The 20,883-nt window shown below is 43.8% G+C and overlaps 2 protein-coding genes across 2 annotated transcripts in view; one reads left to right on the top strand and one right to left on the bottom strand.

The window, feature by feature from the left end:
* The window catches only part of ANGEL1 (angel homolog 1), a 323,326-nt gene that overhangs the window by 262,260 nt on the left and 40,183 nt on the right, over window positions 1–20,883 (top strand). The window lies entirely within an intron of this gene.
* Window positions 1–20,883, bottom strand: part of LRRC74A (leucine rich repeat containing 74A) — a 38,411-nt gene that overhangs the window by 2,371 nt on the left and 15,157 nt on the right. Inside the window, exons 10-13 of the mRNA XM_032801924.2 lie at window positions 19,281–19,424; window positions 15,921–16,025; window positions 15,029–15,117; window positions 9,599–10,233 (exon numbers count right to left, since the gene is read on the bottom strand). Coding sequence (XP_032657815.1) covers window positions 9,609–10,233; window positions 15,029–15,117; window positions 15,921–16,025; window positions 19,281–19,424 — 963 coding nt within the window. The 3' untranslated portion in view covers window positions 9,599–9,608. The remainder of the gene's footprint in view (window positions 1–9,598; window positions 10,234–15,028; window positions 15,118–15,920; window positions 16,026–19,280; window positions 19,425–20,883) is intronic.

The following is a 20,883-nucleotide window of genomic DNA, read 5'->3' as shown; positions in this document are numbered from 1 at the left end:
AAAGATTGCTAAAGATAAGTACAAAAGACTAGCACTCACATGTATGGACAAAATCAAATGGCTAAGGCACAAAATCAGTTATGCTTAGCAAGGGATATAGAAGGCAATATAAAAGGTTCTATAAATACATTAGGATCAAGAGAAAGATGAAGGAAAATGTAGGTCCTCTACTTAGTGGGGAAGGAGAACTAATGATGGATGATATCAAGAATGCTGAGGTGTTTAATGTCTGTTTTGCTTCAGTCTTCATAAAAAGGTTGATTGTGACCAGACACGTAATAAAATGCTAACAATAAGGGAGAACACAACTCAAAATAGGGAAAGAAAATAAGTTAGATATATTCAAGTTGGCAGGGACATATGAAATTCATCCTAGAGTACGTAAAGAACTAGCTGAAGCAATCTTGGAACCATTAGAACTCATGGAGGACAGCTGAGGTCCCAGAGGACTGGAGAAGAGCAAACATTGTACCTATCTTTAAAAGGGGAAACAAAGAGGACCCAGGGAATTATAGATCAGTCAGCCTAATTTCAGTTTCTGGAAAGACACTGGAACAAATGATTAAACAATCAGTTTGTAAGCACCTCAAGGATAATAGAATTATAAGGAACACCCAGCATGGATTTGTCATGAACAAATCATGCCAACCAGCCTAATTTCCTTCTTTGACAGGGTTACTGGTCTAGTGGATAGAGGGAAAGCTGTAGACATGATATATCTGGATTTTGCTAAGGCTTTTGACACAGTCTCACATGATAGTCTCATAAGCAAACTATGGAAATGTGGTCTGAATGAATTACTATAAGGTGGGTGCACAACTGGTTAAAAGACTGTACTCAAAGAGTAGATATCAATGATTAACTGTCAGCATGGGAGGCTGAATCTAGGGAGGTTCCACAGGTTTGTCTTGGGTCTAGTACTAGTCCATATTTTCATTAATGTCTTGAATAACACTTTGGAGAGTATGCTGATAAAAATCTGTGGATGACACCAAGCTGGGTGGGGTTGCAAGCACTTTGGAGGACAGGATTGAAATTCAAAACAACCTTGACAAATTGGAGAATTGGTCTAAAATCAACTATATGAAATTCAATAAAGACAAGCAGAAAATACTACAAATCAAATGTACAACTATAAAAAGGGAAATAACTGGTGAGGCAGTAGTACTGCAGAAAAGGGTTTGAGGGTTATAGTGAATCACAAATTGAATAAGAGGCAACAATATAAGGTAGTTATAAAAAAAGTCTAACATAATTCTAAGGTGTGTTAACAAGAGTTTTATATGTTAGACACAGAAGATAATTATCCTGCTCTACTTGGCACAGTAAGGACTACTGGGTCCAAGTCTGGGCTCCACACTTTAGGAAAGGTGTGAACAAATTGAAGAAGGTTCAGAGAAGAGCAACAAAAATGGTAAAAGGTTTAGAAAACCTGATATATGAGGAAAGGTTTTAAAAACTGGGCATGTATAGTTTTGAGAAAAGAAGATTAAATGGGGTCCTGATAACTGTCTTCAAATATGATAAGAGCTATTATAAAGAGGATGGTGATGAATTGTTCTCCATATCCACTGAAGGTCAAACAAGAAGTGATGGCCTTAATCTGTAGCAAGGGAGATTTAAGTTACATATGAAAAACTTTCTAACTATAAGAATAGTTAAGCACTGGAACAGGCTTCCAAGGGAGGCTGTGGAATCCCCGTCATTGGAGGTTTTTAAGAAAGGTTAGACAAATTCCTATCAGGGATGGTCTAGATGTACTTGGTCCCTCTTAGCAGAGGGGCCTGGACTAGATAACCTTTTGCAGTCCCTTCTATCCCTACATTTCTAAGATTCTACATTTGTGGAATGAATCAAAACTAGGACCTGTCTGAAACAGTTCACAAATTGAAGAATCTGAACCAGCTAAACAGTTTCATGGAGCTCTGGGTCTTCGATCTTTGTAGAGAATCCTGATTGTCATAAATTTTGTTCCTATTAGGTAACAACACACAAGAATTCAGTTGTAAGAAAGAATGCTTAGCATATGTTTTGTTATTGTTAATTTACCAAAAAAAATTACATAACTCCAGAGCGCCCATCAAACTCTCACAATGTACACACACATTTTTGTCTTTCTACAGTTTGTTGTTTTTAAACTAGAAGGTCCCAAAAATCATGACACTCAAACTGTGAACTTTTTTGGCCAACAATTAGAACTGAAAAACCAATTAAATGATTTTCTTCAAATGCCTCAGAAAATTCAAGCTTTCCTCAGATGTGCTGAAAATTTGGGCAGATATACTGTGTTTTTTATATAAAACAAATAGGTTGAACTTCCATTTTATATGCAAAACAGAACACAGCCTTCACTATGTTCACCCAATGGCACCACCATAACAACATTGCCTTTGTGGTGATTAAAGGATTTATGGCAGAGGTGGGCAACTACGGCCCGGGGGCTGCATCCAGCCCCGCAGACATTTTAATCTGGCCCTAGAGCTCCTGCCAGGGAGAGGAGTCTGGGCTTGCCCTGCTCCGGTGCTTGAGCCAGGGAGTGGGGTCAGGGGCTTGCCATGCTCTGTGCGTGCCGTGGCTCCGCATGGCTCCCAAAAGCAGCCGCATGTCCAGCAGCCACATGTCCAGCTCCTATGTGTATGTGCAGCCAGGAGGCTGCACACACTCTCTCTGCCCCAAGTGCTGCACCTGCAGTTCCCATAGGCCAGGAACCAGCCTATGGGAGCTGCAGGGACAGCACCTGCAGAAGGGGCACTGCACAGAGCTGCATGGCTGTGCCTTCTCATAGGAGGTGGAGGCAGGACATGCCACTGCTTCCAGGAGCTGCTTGAGGTAAACATTGCCCGGAGCCTGCACCCTGACCCCCTCCCATGCCCCAACCCTCTGCCCCAGCTCTGATCCCCCTCCTGCCCTCCAAACCCCTCAGTCCCAGTCCGGAGTACCCTCCTGCACCCCCAACCTCTCATCCCCAGCCCCACCCCAGAGCTTGCATCTCCCGCTAAAGCCCTCACCTGCCCGCCTGCACTCCAACCCCCTGCCTCAGCCTGCAGCCACCTCCTGCACCCTGAACTCCTCCTTTCTGACCCCACTCCAGAACCTGCACTCACAGCCGGAGCCCTCACCCCCTCCCACACCCGAACCACCAATTTCGTGAGCATTCATGACCCGCCATACAATTCCATACCCTGATGTGGCAGTGGCCCTGGGGCCAAAAAGTTTGCCCACCCCTGGTTTATGGTAATTCCTGAAAAGAACTGATCAGAGTATGGACAGCTCACCTGATACGACTTTTGAACTACTGAACTTATTTCTTCAAAAATCAAAACTTTCTTCTGTAGCACCCATTTAGTGATACATTCTCAGACACTACAGGTGTATGAGCTATTTCTGCCACAGCTTAGAGAGAAGTCAGAAAATTGTGGTTTCAATAGGCCAGAACTTTTCCAGATTTGTGCTTTGTCTGAACTTCTCTTTCAATTTCTCATCCTGCAGCTAGGGCCTCACTGTTTACACATTCATTCACTCGCATACTTGCCTCTTACTCTCACATATACACTCATTCACATTCAGTACAGGTATTATCTATCACATATATGCCCCCTCTAGCTCTCTTTTACACACATTTTCTCTGACACAGCTGTTTCTTTCTTATTGTTTTTCCCAAATTGTCCATTTAATTAAAAAAATGTTTTTGTTGCATTCTGAGGTCTTATTTTATGGTCATTGGCATTCTCGTGTGGATAGTGATGGACACACAGCCACGTTTCTTCTGCTCATATTCACGCTGCTTTGTATTCTACCATTTACCTTGCCTACCTTTGCTTTGTGTTCCTGCACCAGTTTAATGCTGCAAACCTTTCAGTAATGCTGTTTGCACTGCTGAGGTGGCTCTGTGAAAAGGAACTGATAGAAAGGAGGACTTTGAATAGGTCAGTCACTGCTCCCTCATTTCAGGCCACCTTGCAAGCCAAGCTTGGTCTTTCACACTTATGGTAGCAAGATCAGCCACGGGATAAGTGAGCCTGCTAGAAGCTGACACCTAGGGCTAGTCTATGCTGGCAACACTAAAGTTCTGCTGTGGCTTGTGTGGTCATGGCAGATCACTGGGAGAGCTCTCCCAGTGCGCTAAAAAACCCACCTCCACGAGAGGTGTAGCTCAGGGGGGTGTTTTTTCACATCCCTGAGCAAGAAAGTTGCAGTTCTGCAAATTGCCAGTGTAGACAAGCCCTTAGAAAAGTGTTGGTGCCACTGCTAGTTCTCCTTAGAGGACGGGAGAGTCACTGTGGCAATGCTTTTCAGGAAGGAGAGCAAAGGAGATCCACAAGGGGATCGGAGGACAAGCCTTGGGCAAGAGATTGTCTGAGAAGGGTCTAATCTCCAAAAAGAACCTATGCTACATGCACAAAGTTCTTGGTGCTAGTATTAGGGCAATTGCTACTGACATCAACCATCTCTCCCTATGGATGGCCAGACATGAGACAGCCGATGGCATCTTCAGACTTTTGATACTGACATGACACCTAGTGGCCAGGACAGGAAACTGTCCCTCTGAATGTCGTAAAAATTCCTGCAAAACAGGATTGCCCAGTTCCAGTAACAAGTCTGTGTGTCTCAAGACATCAGGAGGCAGGGGCGTGAAGTTTAGGTCGTCCATTCTGGCTATTATTATTATTAGTTTAATGTAGCACCCATGATGTCCTAGTTGTTTTCCATCCATACAGGAATAGAGGGTTCCCGCCCCAGAATGCTCACATTTTCAGGGCTGATTGACAGACAGATTTTGAACTGGTCTAACTATTCCAGACAGGGGTGGGATTATTTTTTATCAAAACAGCTATGCCAGTACATCCCTGGTGTGGATACAGTTATACTGGTATGAAGGTATAAAGGTGCCTCATACCTGTACAGCTTTTTTCCCTTCCCAGGAGAGGGGGTGGGGGTGTTCTACTGTTTTAACTATACAGCTATAGTTAAAACCACATAACTTATATATGCAGACATAGGATATATAAAGAAGGATAGACAGACACAGACTGAAGTCAGGGATTTTCTCTACAAATCAAGAAGCTTCACTTCAGTCACGTACATGCCAATTGTAAATGCTTCCCCTTTAACTACCTCATTCCTCAAAGCCTCTCACTCGGTGCTATACAACATAGAGTCCTTGCAGAAAGCAGGATTTAGATATTAATTTGTATGGAAAACATTAGGTCTTTATTTTCAAATTGTTTGTTTTTTAATTTTTGTAAATCTGTTAAAATTTTTGCTCTTGCAAGAAAATAAAAATACCAATCAGATACTACTTGTTATTTATCAAGACATAATGATCATAAAAGCCAAATATCATAACAGATTCAGTAATAAAATCATGATAATCATTTTTCCCAATATTTAATGTAAGTATCATGTACTGCAATCAAGCCAGTGTCTCATTTGTCTTGTTCCATCATCACAATTCTCCTTCTTCACTGGTCTCATTTGTGCCTACTATTCTGGGGGCTCTTACTAGGTGTCTAGTGAAATTTTTCTAAAAAAGTCTTGATCCTGTAAATGCTGCTGCTCCGGGACACTCACTGAAGTCTTTGGAAGCCAGGGAGCTCTGAGGCCCAACTTGTTTAACTTTCCTTCTTTGTAAATTCCAATACTAATGGTTGAAATTTCATTGGATAAAAGGAGAAACAGACTCGTTTGTACATGTGTTAAGAGAGTACTCAGACTGGTGCATTTTGAACACAGAAATCACAACTAGTCCTTCTAAGCTTTTATTTGTTGTGTACCCATATTTTATATACGTTGAGCCTGATTCTCCTCTCATCTACACTGATGTAAATCAGGAGAAATTCCATTAAATTCAGTACATTTACAGAGGAGTAAAACAAATAAAACAGGTTCAAGTAAGAGGACAATTGGGCCCATTATGTGTTTATGTGTATATATAAATAAAAATGTACACACATATAGATGGGGCTGGGAGGGAGAAAGGACTACTACAAACTGAAACAGGAGAATGTGAAACAAGCTTTTCCTGAAGAACAACCAACTTGTAACAATTGATGCAAACTCTAACAACATTAAGGAAAACTGGGCATCTTTTACAGACTCTGTATGCTCAGCTTCATCCAATGCCCTTTGTTCCATCACACGTAAACATCAAGATTGGTTTGATGAAAACCACATAGGGGAACTATTGAAAGAGAAACAGCAGTTACATAAAGCCTATTTAGAAGACAGCACTTCAACATCTAAGAAGCCAGCCTTCAACAACATCAAAAGGCCTGTCCAATGCAACTTAGAAAGATGGAAAACTCATGGCTAAGGAACAAGGCAGATTAAATTCAGTCCTACCCAGACAGGAATGACATGAAGAACTTCTATGATGCGCTGAGGACAATCTATGGGCCACGGTCATCAGGAACATCTCAAATACTGAGAGCTGATGGCATCACACTGCTCACTGATAAAGAAAAGATACTACAAAGGCAGGCAGAACACTTTAACCACATCCTCAATCAACAGTCATCTATTAGTGAGACGGCAAATGATCAACTGCCCCAGACTGATATCAACATATCTCTTGCTGATCTCTCAACGCTGATTGAAACTGTGAAAGTGATTGACCTGCTGTCAAATGGCAAAGCACCTGGAGCAGATGCTATACCAGCTGAAGTCTACAAGGCCAGAGGCTCACACATGGCTCTGAAACTCACTGAATTTTTCCAATCAATGTGGACTCAAGGAACTATATCCCAGGAGTACAAGGATGCATCCATCGTCCACTTGTACAAGTGGAAAGGCAACAGATAATCCTACAAGAGCTATTGCGGCATTTCCCTGTTGTCTGTAGCCAGCAAAATTCTTGACAGAATTCTGCTGAATCACCTTATGCAACACATTGAACAGGGCCTCCTGCCTGAGAGTCAGCATGGCTTCAGAAAAGGACTCAGGACTATAGAAATGGGGTTTGCAGCTTGTCATCTTCAGGAGAAATGCCAGGAACAGAACTCCAACCTGTACATGACTTTCATTGACCTGACAAAAGCATTTGATACAGTCAGTCAGGAGGGCCTTTGGAAGATCATGGCAGAATTCAGTTGCCCAGAGAAATTCATCACACTAGTTTGGCAATTCCATGATGGCATTCTTGCTCACATTATGGATGACGGTGAGTCATCTGAACCATTCCCAGTTGCCAATGGAGTCAAGCGGGGCTGTGTGTTGGCCCCAACTCTCTTCAGTATGATGTTCTCTGCCATGCTTATGGATGTTTTTTGTGACTGTGACACTGGAATTGGCATCAGATACCAAACTGAAGGTAAGCTCTTCAATTTGAGGAGATTGCAGGTGAAGACGAAGGTACAGGAAGTCACTGTTTGTGATCGTCCGTTTGCTGATGACTGTTCCCTGAATGCCAAATCTGAGTCTGACATGCAGCAGAGTATGGACCATTTCTCTTCAGCTTGTGACAATTTTGGTCTCATAATCAACATCAAGGCAGAAGTGATGTACAAGCCTGCACCAGGAAAGCCTTATGTACAGTCTACTATCACAGTGAATGGCCAAACCCTCCTGGCAGTGGACAAGTTCACCTGCCTCAGCAGTACACCCTCATGTGCAATTCACATCGATGATGAAACCAATGCCAAAATTACCAAAGCAAGTGTGGCCTTTGGCAGACTACGTGCACGTGTGAAAGCATAGAGGCATTAGTCAACAAACAAATCTGAAGGTCTACAAAGACATTGTATTGCCAACTTTGATGTATGCATGAGAAACCTGTATGGTGTACAGCCACAATGCTATGAAGCTTAATCACTTTCATGTGGGCTGTCTGAGGAAACTGATGAGGATAAGATGGCAAGACAAGGTCCCAGATACTGAGGTTCTCATACGGGCAGACATTCCAAGCATCCATACTCTGTTGATGAAATCACAGATGAGATGGGCAGGCCATGTCACCAGAATGTCAGATGAGCAACTGCCAAAGAAGATCTTTTATGGTGAGCTAAAGGAGGGAGGCCAAAAGAAATGTTGCAAGGACTCCCTCAAGTTATCCTTGGAGTGGTTCAACACTGATCCAGAGTTTTGGGAAGATCTTGCTCATGATCATGCTACCCGGCACAGCCTCATCCGTACTGGAGCTACAGTCTATGACAGGGGTAGGCAACCTATGGGATGTGTGCCAAAGGTGGCACGCGAGCTGATTTTCAGTGGCACTCACACTGCCTGGGTCCTGGCCACCGGTCCATGGGGCTCTGCATTTTAATTTAATTTTAAATGAAGCTTCTTAAACATTTTAAAAACCTTATCTACTTTACATACAACAATAGTTTAGTTATATATTATAGACTTCTGAAAAGAGACCTTCTAAAACGTTAAAATGTATTACTGGCACGCGAAACCTTAAATTAGAGTGAATAAATGAAGACTCAGCACACCAAGTCTGAAAGGTTGCCGACACCTATTCTATGAGCAGAGGAGAACTGCTGAGGCAGAGCAGAAGGATCAGCAGCATAAATCTCACAACAGCAGCACGTCTGCTCTTAATCAAGCAACCGATAGCAGTATCTATTGTTTAATTTGCCAAAGGCAATTCAAAGCTCAAATTGGCCTGATCAGCCACTCATGTGTTCACAGAAACCAAGCCAACCAGTTATATCATGGTCATCTTCGAATTCTAAGTATGAACAACAACAACAACAAGCCTCTAACTGCCAGAAGCTGGGTCTGTTCAACAGGGGATGGATCATTCAATAATCACCCTGTTCTGTTTATTCTCTCTGAAGCATCTGGCACAAGCCACTGCCAGAAGACATGATCCTGGGCTAGATGAACCATTGGTCTGACCCAGTCTGGTCGTTCTGGTGTTCTTTGCAACCACAAGGGCTACAGACCAGTTTTCTAATGCCAGTTTAAATTTTGCACAGTTTTGTGTCTCCCCTCACAATGAACACATCTTTGGGCCACAGCCTGGGTCTCAGTCCCAAGGTTGAGAACCACTAATAAGAGAACCAACAATCACATCCACCTGAGGTACCCAAAATCACCTAGCATTCAAGGGGAGCACACCCAGGACACTCCTACCCATCCAGCACTCTAACCCAGGGAGCACTGTAACTCAAGGCACTGTCAGGTACAACACCCTAACTAGGGGAGCAAACCCAGGGTACCAACGGCTCACCCAGCACTTGAGATAGTGAAGCATGCTTACCTATTCCATCTAACTTGTTCATCAAAGCATTTACACTGTGCACATCACTGTGGTATGTGACTGCCTGAACACCAGGTTCACCTTTGTTTTGTCATCACTTCAGCTTCCAGGTGACTGTGAGCTAGAATGTGGAGTCCCCTGCCTCTTATGGTGCTGGGTATTATTTCCCCTCACCTGAGGGTATGTGAGAGGTGTGAATTTTAGTAGCTTGCATTTGGCTAAGTAGGGCATTTCTGTAGCACAGCACAGATGAACTGCAGTGAAAAGTAGATAGAAGAAAGGGGATGGGTTTGTTACCAGGAAATAAACCACACACATCCCTATGTACATCACCCTCTGAGACTCCCATCACCACTTCCCTGACCCCTTGTTGGGCTGGTCATTTCCCATCACCTCAGTCTTGTCATTTGGATGACTTAGCACTGTGCCCATGCTTCTGTGGTGATGAGGTAGCATGGCAGTTCCTGGCCAAGTAGTGGGACTCGTGAGCAGAACGTCTGGTCTCCCGTGGCATCACCCTGTAAGAAGTGGCATTGTCACTAGACTGGCCCTTGGAGTATGTTTCCAGGTCAGAGGTTGCTATGATGTACTGGGAGTGGGTTTGGGCTTCTGAGATGCTGAGGTTGGGCTGGGAGTAAAATTTCACTTTCAGGTCAGAGGTTGACATGCCCCGTGAGGCCGAATGTGGTTCACTCTGGGACAGCTGATGGCTGGAGGGGCCCTTTTGCCCACTGAATGCTGGCTCAGCAGAGTTCTGGCTGCTTGTGGATTCCTTGGTGATGGCTGGTTGGCACCATGTGCTGAGAGAAGTGGTTGGGCAGTGGGCAAGGTCAGACTTGGGCAGTGCCAGAGGCTTCTGGCCAGAACACATCACCAGGGAACTGCGTGATGTGACCATTTCCACAGCAGTCTTGAAAGTCTGCAGCACTTGCTCACTCTTGTGCTTCTCCTTCTTCTGCCGTGACTCTTCCCTCCTTAGCTGCCACCGCTGGTCTCGTACCATCTGCTTCTGTGTATCTACCAGGCTCCTATGTAGCAAGAGATAGTGAAGGGGGGTGGGGCAGAGAAAATGGGAAGGAAACAAAAGGTTACTGTGGTTGTAGACATCCACGTGTTCCCTCAGGGTGCAGAGCTCTACAATTAAGGGCAACTTGCTGCTCCCTATTGCCTGGGTCCTTTCTCTTTTCTGGCCACAGGCAGGATGCTCTAGATACTGATGAGCCCAAAACACTATCTTGGATTTGTGTTCTCATGCTTTGGCTCCCTTTGAATCATACACTGTCAAGATCTTGCAGATGCTACTGCCCCCACACATCTGAGAGGGTCAGTGTACTGCAGCCTATGCTCTCTGCAGTGTAGTGTGGTGGCACAGGCAAGAGCTGTGGGATTCTGTCTGGACTGGAGCTGGGTGACATTTTTCAGATGAAACTTTTTTTCACCAAAGGCAGACTCCGATTGACCAAAACATTCTTTGAATTTGTATTGAACTGACTGACTTGTTTCAGTTTAAAAAAACAACCCAAAAGCCCCAAAATGTTTTTACTTTTTGATTTGAAACAATGTTTTGTTTAGAATGTTATTAAAAATTCCTAGAAATTAAAGAGTAAAATAAATACTTTCTCTGTTATTTCAGATTGTTTATTCTGTGCATTTGAGTGCACTATGGGTACAGTCAGTTTCACTGGTTCCCTGTATAGTCAATCAAGACCTGAGCCTGCAGGCATTTACTGCCAGGCCTAGTGATTACTACTGAGTAGTACCATAGAGCCTGATTCTCTGCTGCCCTGTATCTATGTAATAATTTACACCTGTGCAAACTGAATGTGAAGTGGATGTAACATACCATTAAATCACCATACTATCATTCTAACACCTCCCCAACTTTGCATGGTTTGTATTGGTGTAAGTTACTACACAGACTGTAAACTCTTTGGGTTAGGGACTGTCTTTTTATTCTGTGTTTGTACAGCACCTAACACAGTGGGGTCCTGGTTCATGTCTGGGACTTCCTGGCACTATGATGATGATGGTTAGTAATAATAATAATAAAAAGAAGCATAGGGCAACAGAGGATCAGGTCCACTGATTTCAGTGATCCTACTCATGCTACCTTGCACTAGGCCTGGCAGTAACTGCTTGAAGGATTGGATCCTTACTTAGTCAGTTTGCCTTGTCATTTGAGTGGATCTTTCACATAGCAGCAGAGGAGAGAAAAACATTTTCTAAAAATAGAAAAAATGTTGTAAAACTACAAACAGTAGCAAGGGCTGTCAGGGACATTACATCTAACTCTCTTTAAAAAGTTTAGCAGGCGGCAAGGTGATGGTTGTAGAAATTACAGAGGCCCAGGACACCATGGTTGGGGTGAATGCAAGATTGTCTTTATTTTCTGTTTACCAAACTCTTAGTTCCTTGTTATGTGCCCACTATGTAATAGTGACCTCCCTGAATAGTGGCTATAAACATTCACCTCTAACAACATAATGGTGTTTCTTTACCTTTATCCCACAATTCCAAGTTATACCCACTTGGAGCACCCTACATAATTCCTCTTTGTCAGCATTTACACCCCACAGTTACTTCTAGACTGTCATCATGACTACCTTAGTCATATCTTAGCCAAACTACCTATTTAGCTTTTAATCTTTCTTCATAAATCAACACCTCCAGCCCCTAATCATGTTTATTTCTGATTTCCCTCAAGTGTCTCTCTAATATTATTAATTATTTAGTTTGTAGTAGCATCCATCATGTGGCTGGTGCTTTCCAAATACAGAGGAAGCCTTAGTCCCTGTCCTGAAGAGCATATATTCTTGCAAATCAAAGACAAACAAAGGAAGGGAGAAAGGGATACCAAATATAAGCAGAGATATCTGGTGAGATGGGGCTTTCAGTTCATTAGCTACAAGCTTGTTGTAACACAAGAACCAGCGGTCACCCAACAAAATTAATAGGCAGCAGGCTAAAAACAAACAAAAGGAAGTACTTTGTCACACAACGCATAGTCAGCTTGTAGAACTCATTGTCAGGGCATGTTGTGAAGGCCAAAACTAACTGGGTTTAAAAAAGAATTAGATAAATTCATGAAGGATAGGTCCACCAATGGGTATTAGCCAAGATGGTCAGGGATGCAACGCTCTGGGTGTCCCTTGCCTCTGACTGCTAGAAGGTGGGTGTGGACAACAGGAGATGGATTACTCAATAATTGCCCTGTTTTATTCATTCCCTCTGAAGCATCTGGCATTGGCTGCGGTGGGAAGGCAGGATACTGGGCTGATGGACCATTGGTCTAATCCAGTATGGCCATTCTTACGTTCTTTTTAATGAAACATTAATTTCCTCTCCACTCATCATCCCTCCACTATTCAACCACTCAGTATGCACACACAGAAATCCCTAACTTCAGTTCCAGTGTCCTTACATTTCATCTTCCCAGCATTCAACCCATTGCCTCCACATAACAAGATTTGAGGGGATTATTTAAACTAGGATCTGGGGGAGAGCTGATGGCAGCAGAGAAGCTCTCAGGTCAGACAAAGGCATCTGCTCGAGATAAAGATACCCGTAAGAGAAAGGACAAAATATATGGGAAGAGAGAGAGATTGAGAACACAGTGGTAAATTCTGGAAAAGTAATATAATTATGATGATAGTGATCTAATGCTTGGAGATTGGTCTTGTGTTGAGTGTGACTGTTGCCTCAGTTTCTGGCTTCATTGCTTGTAAGAATTTGCATTGTTGTGAGGAAATACACTTGACTTAACTGTAAGTCACTGGAGTTTTTGGATGGGACTTTTGGTGGGGGCAGAAGTTAAGACTTACCAGATAGCAATTGCCAGGATCATTCTTCTTTCTTTTTTTGACAATTGATTCCCCCATAGCTTTTTTCCAATCCTCTAGTACAGCAATTCCCCAGTTGTCCAAAATTTGTTCGCAGCACAGTCAATTTTTAGCAACTCTTCAAACATCCTAAAGTACATTTCATCTGGATCAGCTAATCTGTACCTGTTCATATTTTCCAAGGTATTACCTGTTTATCATATTTAAAAGTTCTCCATTACCTCTTAGTAATTGTCAGACTGCTTCATTTTTCTTGTTAAAGATTTTAAAAAGCAATTCAGTATCCCAGCAATTTTAGGTCTGTCATGGATTTCATCCCACTCCTGCCTTTCTAGTATATCTCTCCCCCTGGATATATTTGTTTAAACTCTTATTCCTCTTAATCCTTTTGGCAGTATTAAGTGTGGCTGTTCCTCTCTTTAATTCTCCTCCTGCCTTCGAAGTCCCTGTATCAAGGCTGCTAAGATCTGTCTGGTGGTGTCTGACCTCGACCACACTTCTCCAGAAAGAGGGCAATAGTAGCATATAACTCCACAGGACTCCCCCATTATAGCCCTCCTTCTCCTTCTCCCTCTCTGCAAATAAGTGCGGCACTCCCAGATTGTGGAGCAAGATGCGCTTGTACCTGGCCTCTCATGGAGCTATATTCTCACCCCTTGGTCAACAGGACTATACTACAACCTTCACAAACCTGTCCCAGACATGTAGGGGAATGTAAACTTTTATTTTCTAGATTCAGTAGCCTTGACTATCAAAAGTCTCACATTCCTCTACTTTTCCAAGCCATGGGTCATTTTGTTTTAGCTTCTTTCCAGCACTTATCCTTCCACCTTTCACCAGCTGACCTGCCTCCTGGCTTCTCTTCTAATGTTCCTCCTCCTCCTCTTCTTTAGGCTTCTGTGATGGCTGCTTCTCTTTTAAATAACTGATTTCAAAGGTGAAAGAAGAGAAATCAGGATTTAAAACCAGTTTAATGAACCTCCTCCCTCCTCCTAGATGCCTGAAAGATACTGAGAAGGCCATGAAAAAATTGTCTGAGATGGGAGCGACCTGGACATCAAAGTTAGACCTGTCTCATCTCTTGGCTACATGTGTGACAATAATGCTATGGCACATGAAGTAGACCCACCTGGATAGGAATAGATTAACATTTCCAAAACTGGCCCTTGTGCTTCAGACCTTAAATGTAGGCTACAATATGAAATATTTAAAATCCATGGTGGTGTTTGAAGGGTGAGAATATTCAGGCAAAATTATCAGAGCTTTGAGACCATCAGTCACATCTGAGACTGCAAATCTAGGGGCAATTTCCATTCCCAGGACAAGTGGCTTGGCCTGCAGCTCCTAACAGCCTTGGAGTGTCTGACCACTCAGAGTCTCAGAACTTCCACACTACTGCTATAGGCTAATATTTATTCAAAATTATGGAAGGCACTGAGGTTTGAAAGCAGGTTTGGTCAGAAGTCCGGGACACCTAAAAAGAAGGATCATAGAAGGAAGCAAAGAAATAGAGGTCTCAGGATGGAATAGAGGGTCTTAAAACAGAGATTTGCTGCCTTTCTGGAATCTTCTCCTGGGTTTCAGAGTGGAGAGTGATGCTGAGATGATACCTGGAGAGTCCATAACTGTCACACAACATGTGCAGCAGTGAAAATGCCATTCCACTGTGAGATTCATGCCATTTCACAGCAGGCTTGGGAAACATGAGGGACTTCGTGATATATGAGAAGAGTGCAGAAAAATATAGAACTTCCAGCCTGGATCAAAAGGGTTACTATGCATACATCTGGTAATCTCACCTCTAGACTACCAAAAATGCAGTCTGTATCGTGTGATATGGATCCCTGAATGATCATGTGCCCTAGCTGTGTCCTCCCCTCCAGAGCAAACTAGTATAGGTTCATTCAGTGTCAATCAGAACTGAGACAAATAAAGAAAAGAAGAAAATGAGAGAAAAAGCAAGTGCAGGAGATGCTTCACTTACCTGTAATCCACCATTCCTGTCCGGTGCCGGTCCAATTTGTGCACCAGTTCTCCAATCTGGGCTCGATCTAGTGGAATTCTTGATTGCTGGTTGGAGAAAGGAGGCTTGTGATTATCTCCCCTTTTGTGGCTCCCAGTGGCTGAAATACAAGTGATGCCAGACAGCCTGGCTTCTTTGCACACAGAACTTTTTTTACCAGCATGGGAAGCGTTCACTATTTAATAACTAGGTGAATAGCCTGGAGCAATTAGAAAGGGAGGGAAGAATTTCACCAGGAGGCAGAATTCCGTTACCGAGGATTCAAGAAAAAATGCAATTGTTTTTTGCACCTCTTGTTTGTCAGGTGTAAATAGGATTACATGCAAGAGCCCATGAAAAACAAACATTGAACTGTGGATGCTTTCTCACAGGCACAGTGTTGAATTGATCACCAGTTAGAGCCAAGGAGGGATTTTTCCTCAAGATGTGTTGGCAGGGACTGGAGTGGCTTGGCTTTTTCCCATAGCACTGAGCAGAGATCCTCCATAAAATCCAATAGACATATTCCACACAATTAGTCTCCTTTCATCATCTATGTTTCTTTTAAGTATCCTGGAGGAACCAGGATAGGTGGGAGTTGGAATCCTGGGATTTTACGTGGTTAATATTATTCCAGAATGGATCCATGGCTATTTTGCCATCCACATCAGATATTAGGTCTTGTGGCATTTCCTTTGGGCCTCGTTCAGGGGTAAGTGTTTCTCATGGCACATGTGGAGTTAGCGTAGTGGTGTGAGCTTCCTCTCAGCAGAACTCAACCAGCTTCATCTGGGGGCTTCAGCAATGTGAGCTTCCTCATAACAACACCCTGCCCTGAGAAAATTAGGGGACACTTTCTGAAGCACACCTGCATCATCATAGCTTTCCGGAATTCTGCCACAGGGATCTTCATACTTCCGTTTTTGTCCATGTTTCTAAAGAAATCCCAGAGTCTCAACTTGTGCTCATCTAAGTAATTCTAGGAGAAGCAGAGAAACAAAGATAAAATTTCCCTAGGGAGACTATTCTGCAGTCTGGTGTTTCTCTAGGTATTTATACTGTGTTCATTATTGTGGTATCTGAGGGTACGTCTACACTGCACGATTATTTCGAATTAGCTTAAACCGATATTACAAAACAGATCTAATAAAATCGGTTTAGCGCGTCCACAGTGGGATCCCGAAATCGATTGTTTGCGTCCATGGTCCAAAGCTACCATCGATTTCAGGAGCGGTGCACTGTGGGTAGCTGTTCCTCAGCTATCCCATAGTTCCCACTTCCGTGTTGAGAGCACAGTGCCTGATGGGGCAGAAAACACTGCCCCGGGTGGTGCTGGGTACAGCCTCACCCCTCCCTTTGTGAAGGCAGCAGACAACCCTTTGGCGCCTTTTTCGCGGAGTGCATTGAGCAAACGCCATAGCACAGCAATCTTTCCCTTTTTTTTTTCACGTGGTGGTGGGGGGAAATAAACTGAGGAGCTGTTCCCTGAACCACGCCAGACACTGTGTTTGAACCTACAGACATTGGGAGCTCAGCCAAGAATGCAAATAATTTTCAGAGACTGCTGTGGACTGTGGGATAGCTGGAGTCCTCAGTACCCCCTCCCTCCCTTCATGAGCGTCCATTTGAGTCTCTGGCTTCCCGTTACGCTTGTCACACAGCGCTGTGTATCCTGGAGTTTTTTATTCAAACGCTTTGGCATTTCGTGTTCTGTAACGGAGCTGGATACAACAGATTTGTCTCCCCATACAGCGATCAGACCTAGTATCTCCCGTACGGTCTATGCTGGAGCTCTTTTTCGATTTCAAACTGCATCGCCAGCCGTGCTGATCAGAGCTCCACGCTGGGCAAGCAGGAAATGTAATTCAAAAGTTCGCGGGGCTTTTCCTGTTTACCTGCCCGCTGCATCCGAGTTCAGATTGCTGTCCAGAGCGGTCAGTGCTGCACTCTGGGATGCCGCCCGGAGGCCAATAACGTCGATTTCCGTCCACACGAACCCTAATCCGAGTTATCACTATCGAATTTAGCGCTACTCCTCTCGTTTGGGAGGAGTTCCGAAATCGATTTAAGGAGCCGTTTAACTCGATATTAATGACGACGTCGTGTGAACGGATACAGCGTTAAATCGGTATATCGGCCATTAAACCGATTTAAAGTCGCAGTGTAGACCTGGCCTGAGCATGTAATGGAGCCCTTTGTTTTGATTTTCAGGCTAAATTCTCCTTTACTCAGGTTCATCCCGTTCTTCCTACTTAGACCCCATTGGAACAACCCTAAATAATTCTTCTGCCTCCTTGTTCTTCATCCTTCAAATATTTATATATAATTCTCAAGTCCCCACTCCACAAGTCATTGTTTGATCAAATGATAAATATTTAGTTCTTTGGATCTATCCTCCAAAGTCAATCCCTTCCTCCAGGTGCCTGATCATTTTTATTGCCCTTCTCTGAACTCTCTACAGCCTGACAATGTCTTACTGGTCCCAAGGGGTCCAGACCTGAATGCAATATTCTAGGAGAAATGAGCTAGAGTGGCACTGAGAAGTGAAGTCAGGAAAGTAACTGAAGTACTTCTCTGATGGATTGTATTTACTGGGGGACAACCTATCCTATATTCTCAATTACTGAGGGACAATCTACACTCATTACTATATTTGCTTTCCACAAGCTACTTTTAGTATAACTTTTTATGAGTATTTGGAATGCTTGGATATTTGGATGCTAATATTTAAACTGTATTGTTAAATTTATCAGCCTTAATTTGGGATATTGCAGATTATGTACCATCTGTATTTTATGACTTTTTAAACCAAACTCTGTACTTTTGGATAATTTAAGCATTATACCCAGATGTATATAAACTCTTTCTTTAACTCGTGTATTAGATAAGATTAACATTAGCTTTAATAATTTTTTTTTATTCCTGATGCCGTGCAGTGAGGAACTAGCCTTTTCTTGCTGTAAGCTGTGGTGCTTCGGCACATGCAACCCAAAACAGCTTTGTCTATTTTCGATATCATATTCTATTGCAAACATATGTCATCTTTGCCGTTAACTCACATCCCAAGTCTGTGTTGGTCATCAAGATCTGTACACACAATGAACAGTTCTCTGTGACTCTCACCACCTCTCCCATCTTCAGTGCAACCAGCTGTTCCAAGTGCACCGAGGTTATACACTAGGGCTCCTAACACCTTGTATAGATCCCAGCACACTTATTTAAAGCCACATATACAGTGTTGCAGAGGCTAACTAGCTAATATTCTGCTAAGCCATTAAGGAATGCAGCCAGATTAGTAATAGCAGCCTGGTCGTGAAAACTTTTTTTATCCAGATCACCTTCTTTTTGTGGATACAGACTAAAACAGCTACTACTCTGAAACAGGTCTGATGGTATGACTCTTCTGTCCCAGCAAGGGGGACATCACCACCTGCTGTCACTTGTAGAAATTACAGGCCTTTGAAAATAACCATATATATAAAGTTTCTGGCAATATTTGAATAAATAATATAATATCTTGTATTTATATAGCTTAATCTTGAAGACTCCAAAAGGGGTCCTATTAAGTTCAACTGGGGTAGTGGGGGTTTTGTGATGATCTGAACTGAGATCCACCAGCATGTTTCAGACAGCTCATCCGACACCCATCAGTTGGACAAAGGAGCACTACTGTCAGGTAATTATAGAATAGGACTGGGAATCAGAAGAGCTAGGTTATTATTCTCAACTCTGCCACTGACTTGCTGTGTAAAATTAGGCAAGCCATTTAACTTCCTTGTACCTCAGTTTCCTCATCTGTAAAACACAGATAATACTGACACATATCTGTAAAGTGCTTTGAAATCCTTGGATTGAAGATGTCATACAAAGTCACAGAATTATTATTACTAATGATTTTTAGTCACTAATGACCTGAGTGAGATTCAAACCATCAGACTAGAGATTAAAAAAAAGTTTTTATCCTATTCAGATGTCAGATTTCTGTGAGCTATCCAATCCCCAGACGTGTTTCCCCTAAAAAACAGAAAGATTTGCTAAGTAATTCTACATGGAATTAAATGTGTGACTATGGAATGCTCCATTTCACAATACAAGAGGAAACTGCGTGGCCTCTTCTGGAGGGTCCTACACTGACTGAATTTTCTGCTGAGAAGAAAGCTCATCCCTCCCTGCAGTAGCCCAGAGTTTGTGCACTAGGTGTGGAGAGACTATGGAGCTAATCTGGACTGCTCACCTGAATCAGCTTCATGGGGTCTGGACGCTGTTCAGGCTTCTTGGAGATGAAGCCTCGAACCCCACCATAGATGACATCTAATTCAGGGTGCACCTGACATACCACATCCAGCAGCTTGAGGAAGCTTCCATTCACAAGCACATTCTAATGTAGGGGAAAGAGAACACTACACTCAGCACAGGCATCCCAGCCATATAGTCCAGCCTGCCTGAGGGTTTAATGAAAGCAAGAAACCTCCTATATTAATGAACCCCATCTTATCTCAATATTAACTATGCTCCCCATGCCTCATGTCTTTTTTCCTCCCCACACTTCACTTTAGTGGATCCCACTGGAAGCCCAAGACTCTTCAGTGCTTCTGCCTCTAAGAATATGTTCCCTTTCTTTATCCTCACCACCTATCACCACTTCTGATACACAAAATTTACTTCAGTTTGACACAAGACAAATGCCTATCAAGCTGAAACACATCTGCCACCTTGCTCAAATAGTCGGTCATCAGAAGATTACTGAGAGATGGTCCCCTTCCCACTCGGTCAACATATGACCTGCTCATTATTGCTTGGCTTTCTGCAGAAATTTTTTTTATTAAAACTATGATCTAAAGTCAAAGGGATTAGTTTCTCCAATAATGCCTCTTTACAGTCCAACCTACAGGGACAGGAGAATCTGGGAGAGGGTTGAGTTTCACCTGACACCTAGAATTTTCAGTGCTTTTCATAAAACTCTGTTTCATTATGTATATAGCCGTGCGTGGATACACAAATGTGTATCCGAATCTGATCCGCTATCCACAAAAATGATCTGCAGATATCCACATCCACAGATATCTGCGGATTTGCAGGGCTCTACAGTGGGGGCCAGGCTGAGGCTCTGAGGCATCCCCCCTGCCTAAGCCCAGTTGGGGAGAGCTGTGTGTGCAGCTGTGGGAAGCCCGCATGGTGTCAGGGACCTTACGCCTGCCCTCGTCTGGGTGGGGAACCTGGGGGACGGGGACACTGCCAGGGACTGCTCACAGTCCCTCATCCACACTGCAAGCAGGTGGAGGGTCCACCACGGCTCCTCACAACTCCCCAGATGGGCTCCATGCTGTGGAGCTGCCCAGTGGCTGCTTGGGCCCCCCACCCAGGGCAGGTGGAGGGTCTGCCACAGCACCCCACAGCTGCCTGCTCTTACTGTGGCTGGGCTGCAGCTCTGAGCCACCCTCCCTTCCTGGCTGGAGCCAGGCCGGGGAGAGCCACATTGGCAGCTGTGGGGAGTTGTGGCAGACCCTTCACCTGCCCTGGGTGGGGGGCCCAAGCAGCCCCGTACCCAGTGTCCTAGCCCTCTGCCCAGAGCAGGTGGAGGGACCCAGGCTTCCCACAGATGCCAGTGTGACTCTCCCCAACCTGGCTCTGGCAGAGAGGGGGGTGGCTTGAAGCTGCAGCCTGGTCATGATAAGAGCCAGGCAGGCAGCTGTTGAGAGCTGCGGCGGAGGCCCAAGCATCCCCCCATCCAGTGTCCCTGACCTCCAGGCACCTGACCAGGGCAGGTGAAGGATCCGTACCATGGTTCTTCACAGTGGCCCGCCTGGCTCTTACCATCAGAGTCTTGTGTGGATACA

Source organism: Chelonoidis abingdonii, chromosome 4 (assembly GCF_003597395.2).
Source record: "Chelonoidis abingdonii isolate Lonesome George chromosome 4, CheloAbing_2.0, whole genome shotgun sequence".
Classification (NCBI taxonomy): domain Eukaryota; kingdom Metazoa; phylum Chordata; order Testudines; family Testudinidae; genus Chelonoidis; species Chelonoidis abingdonii.
Note: the sequence above shows the minus strand (reverse complement) of the source record. Positions and strands in the feature narration are given on the sequence as shown.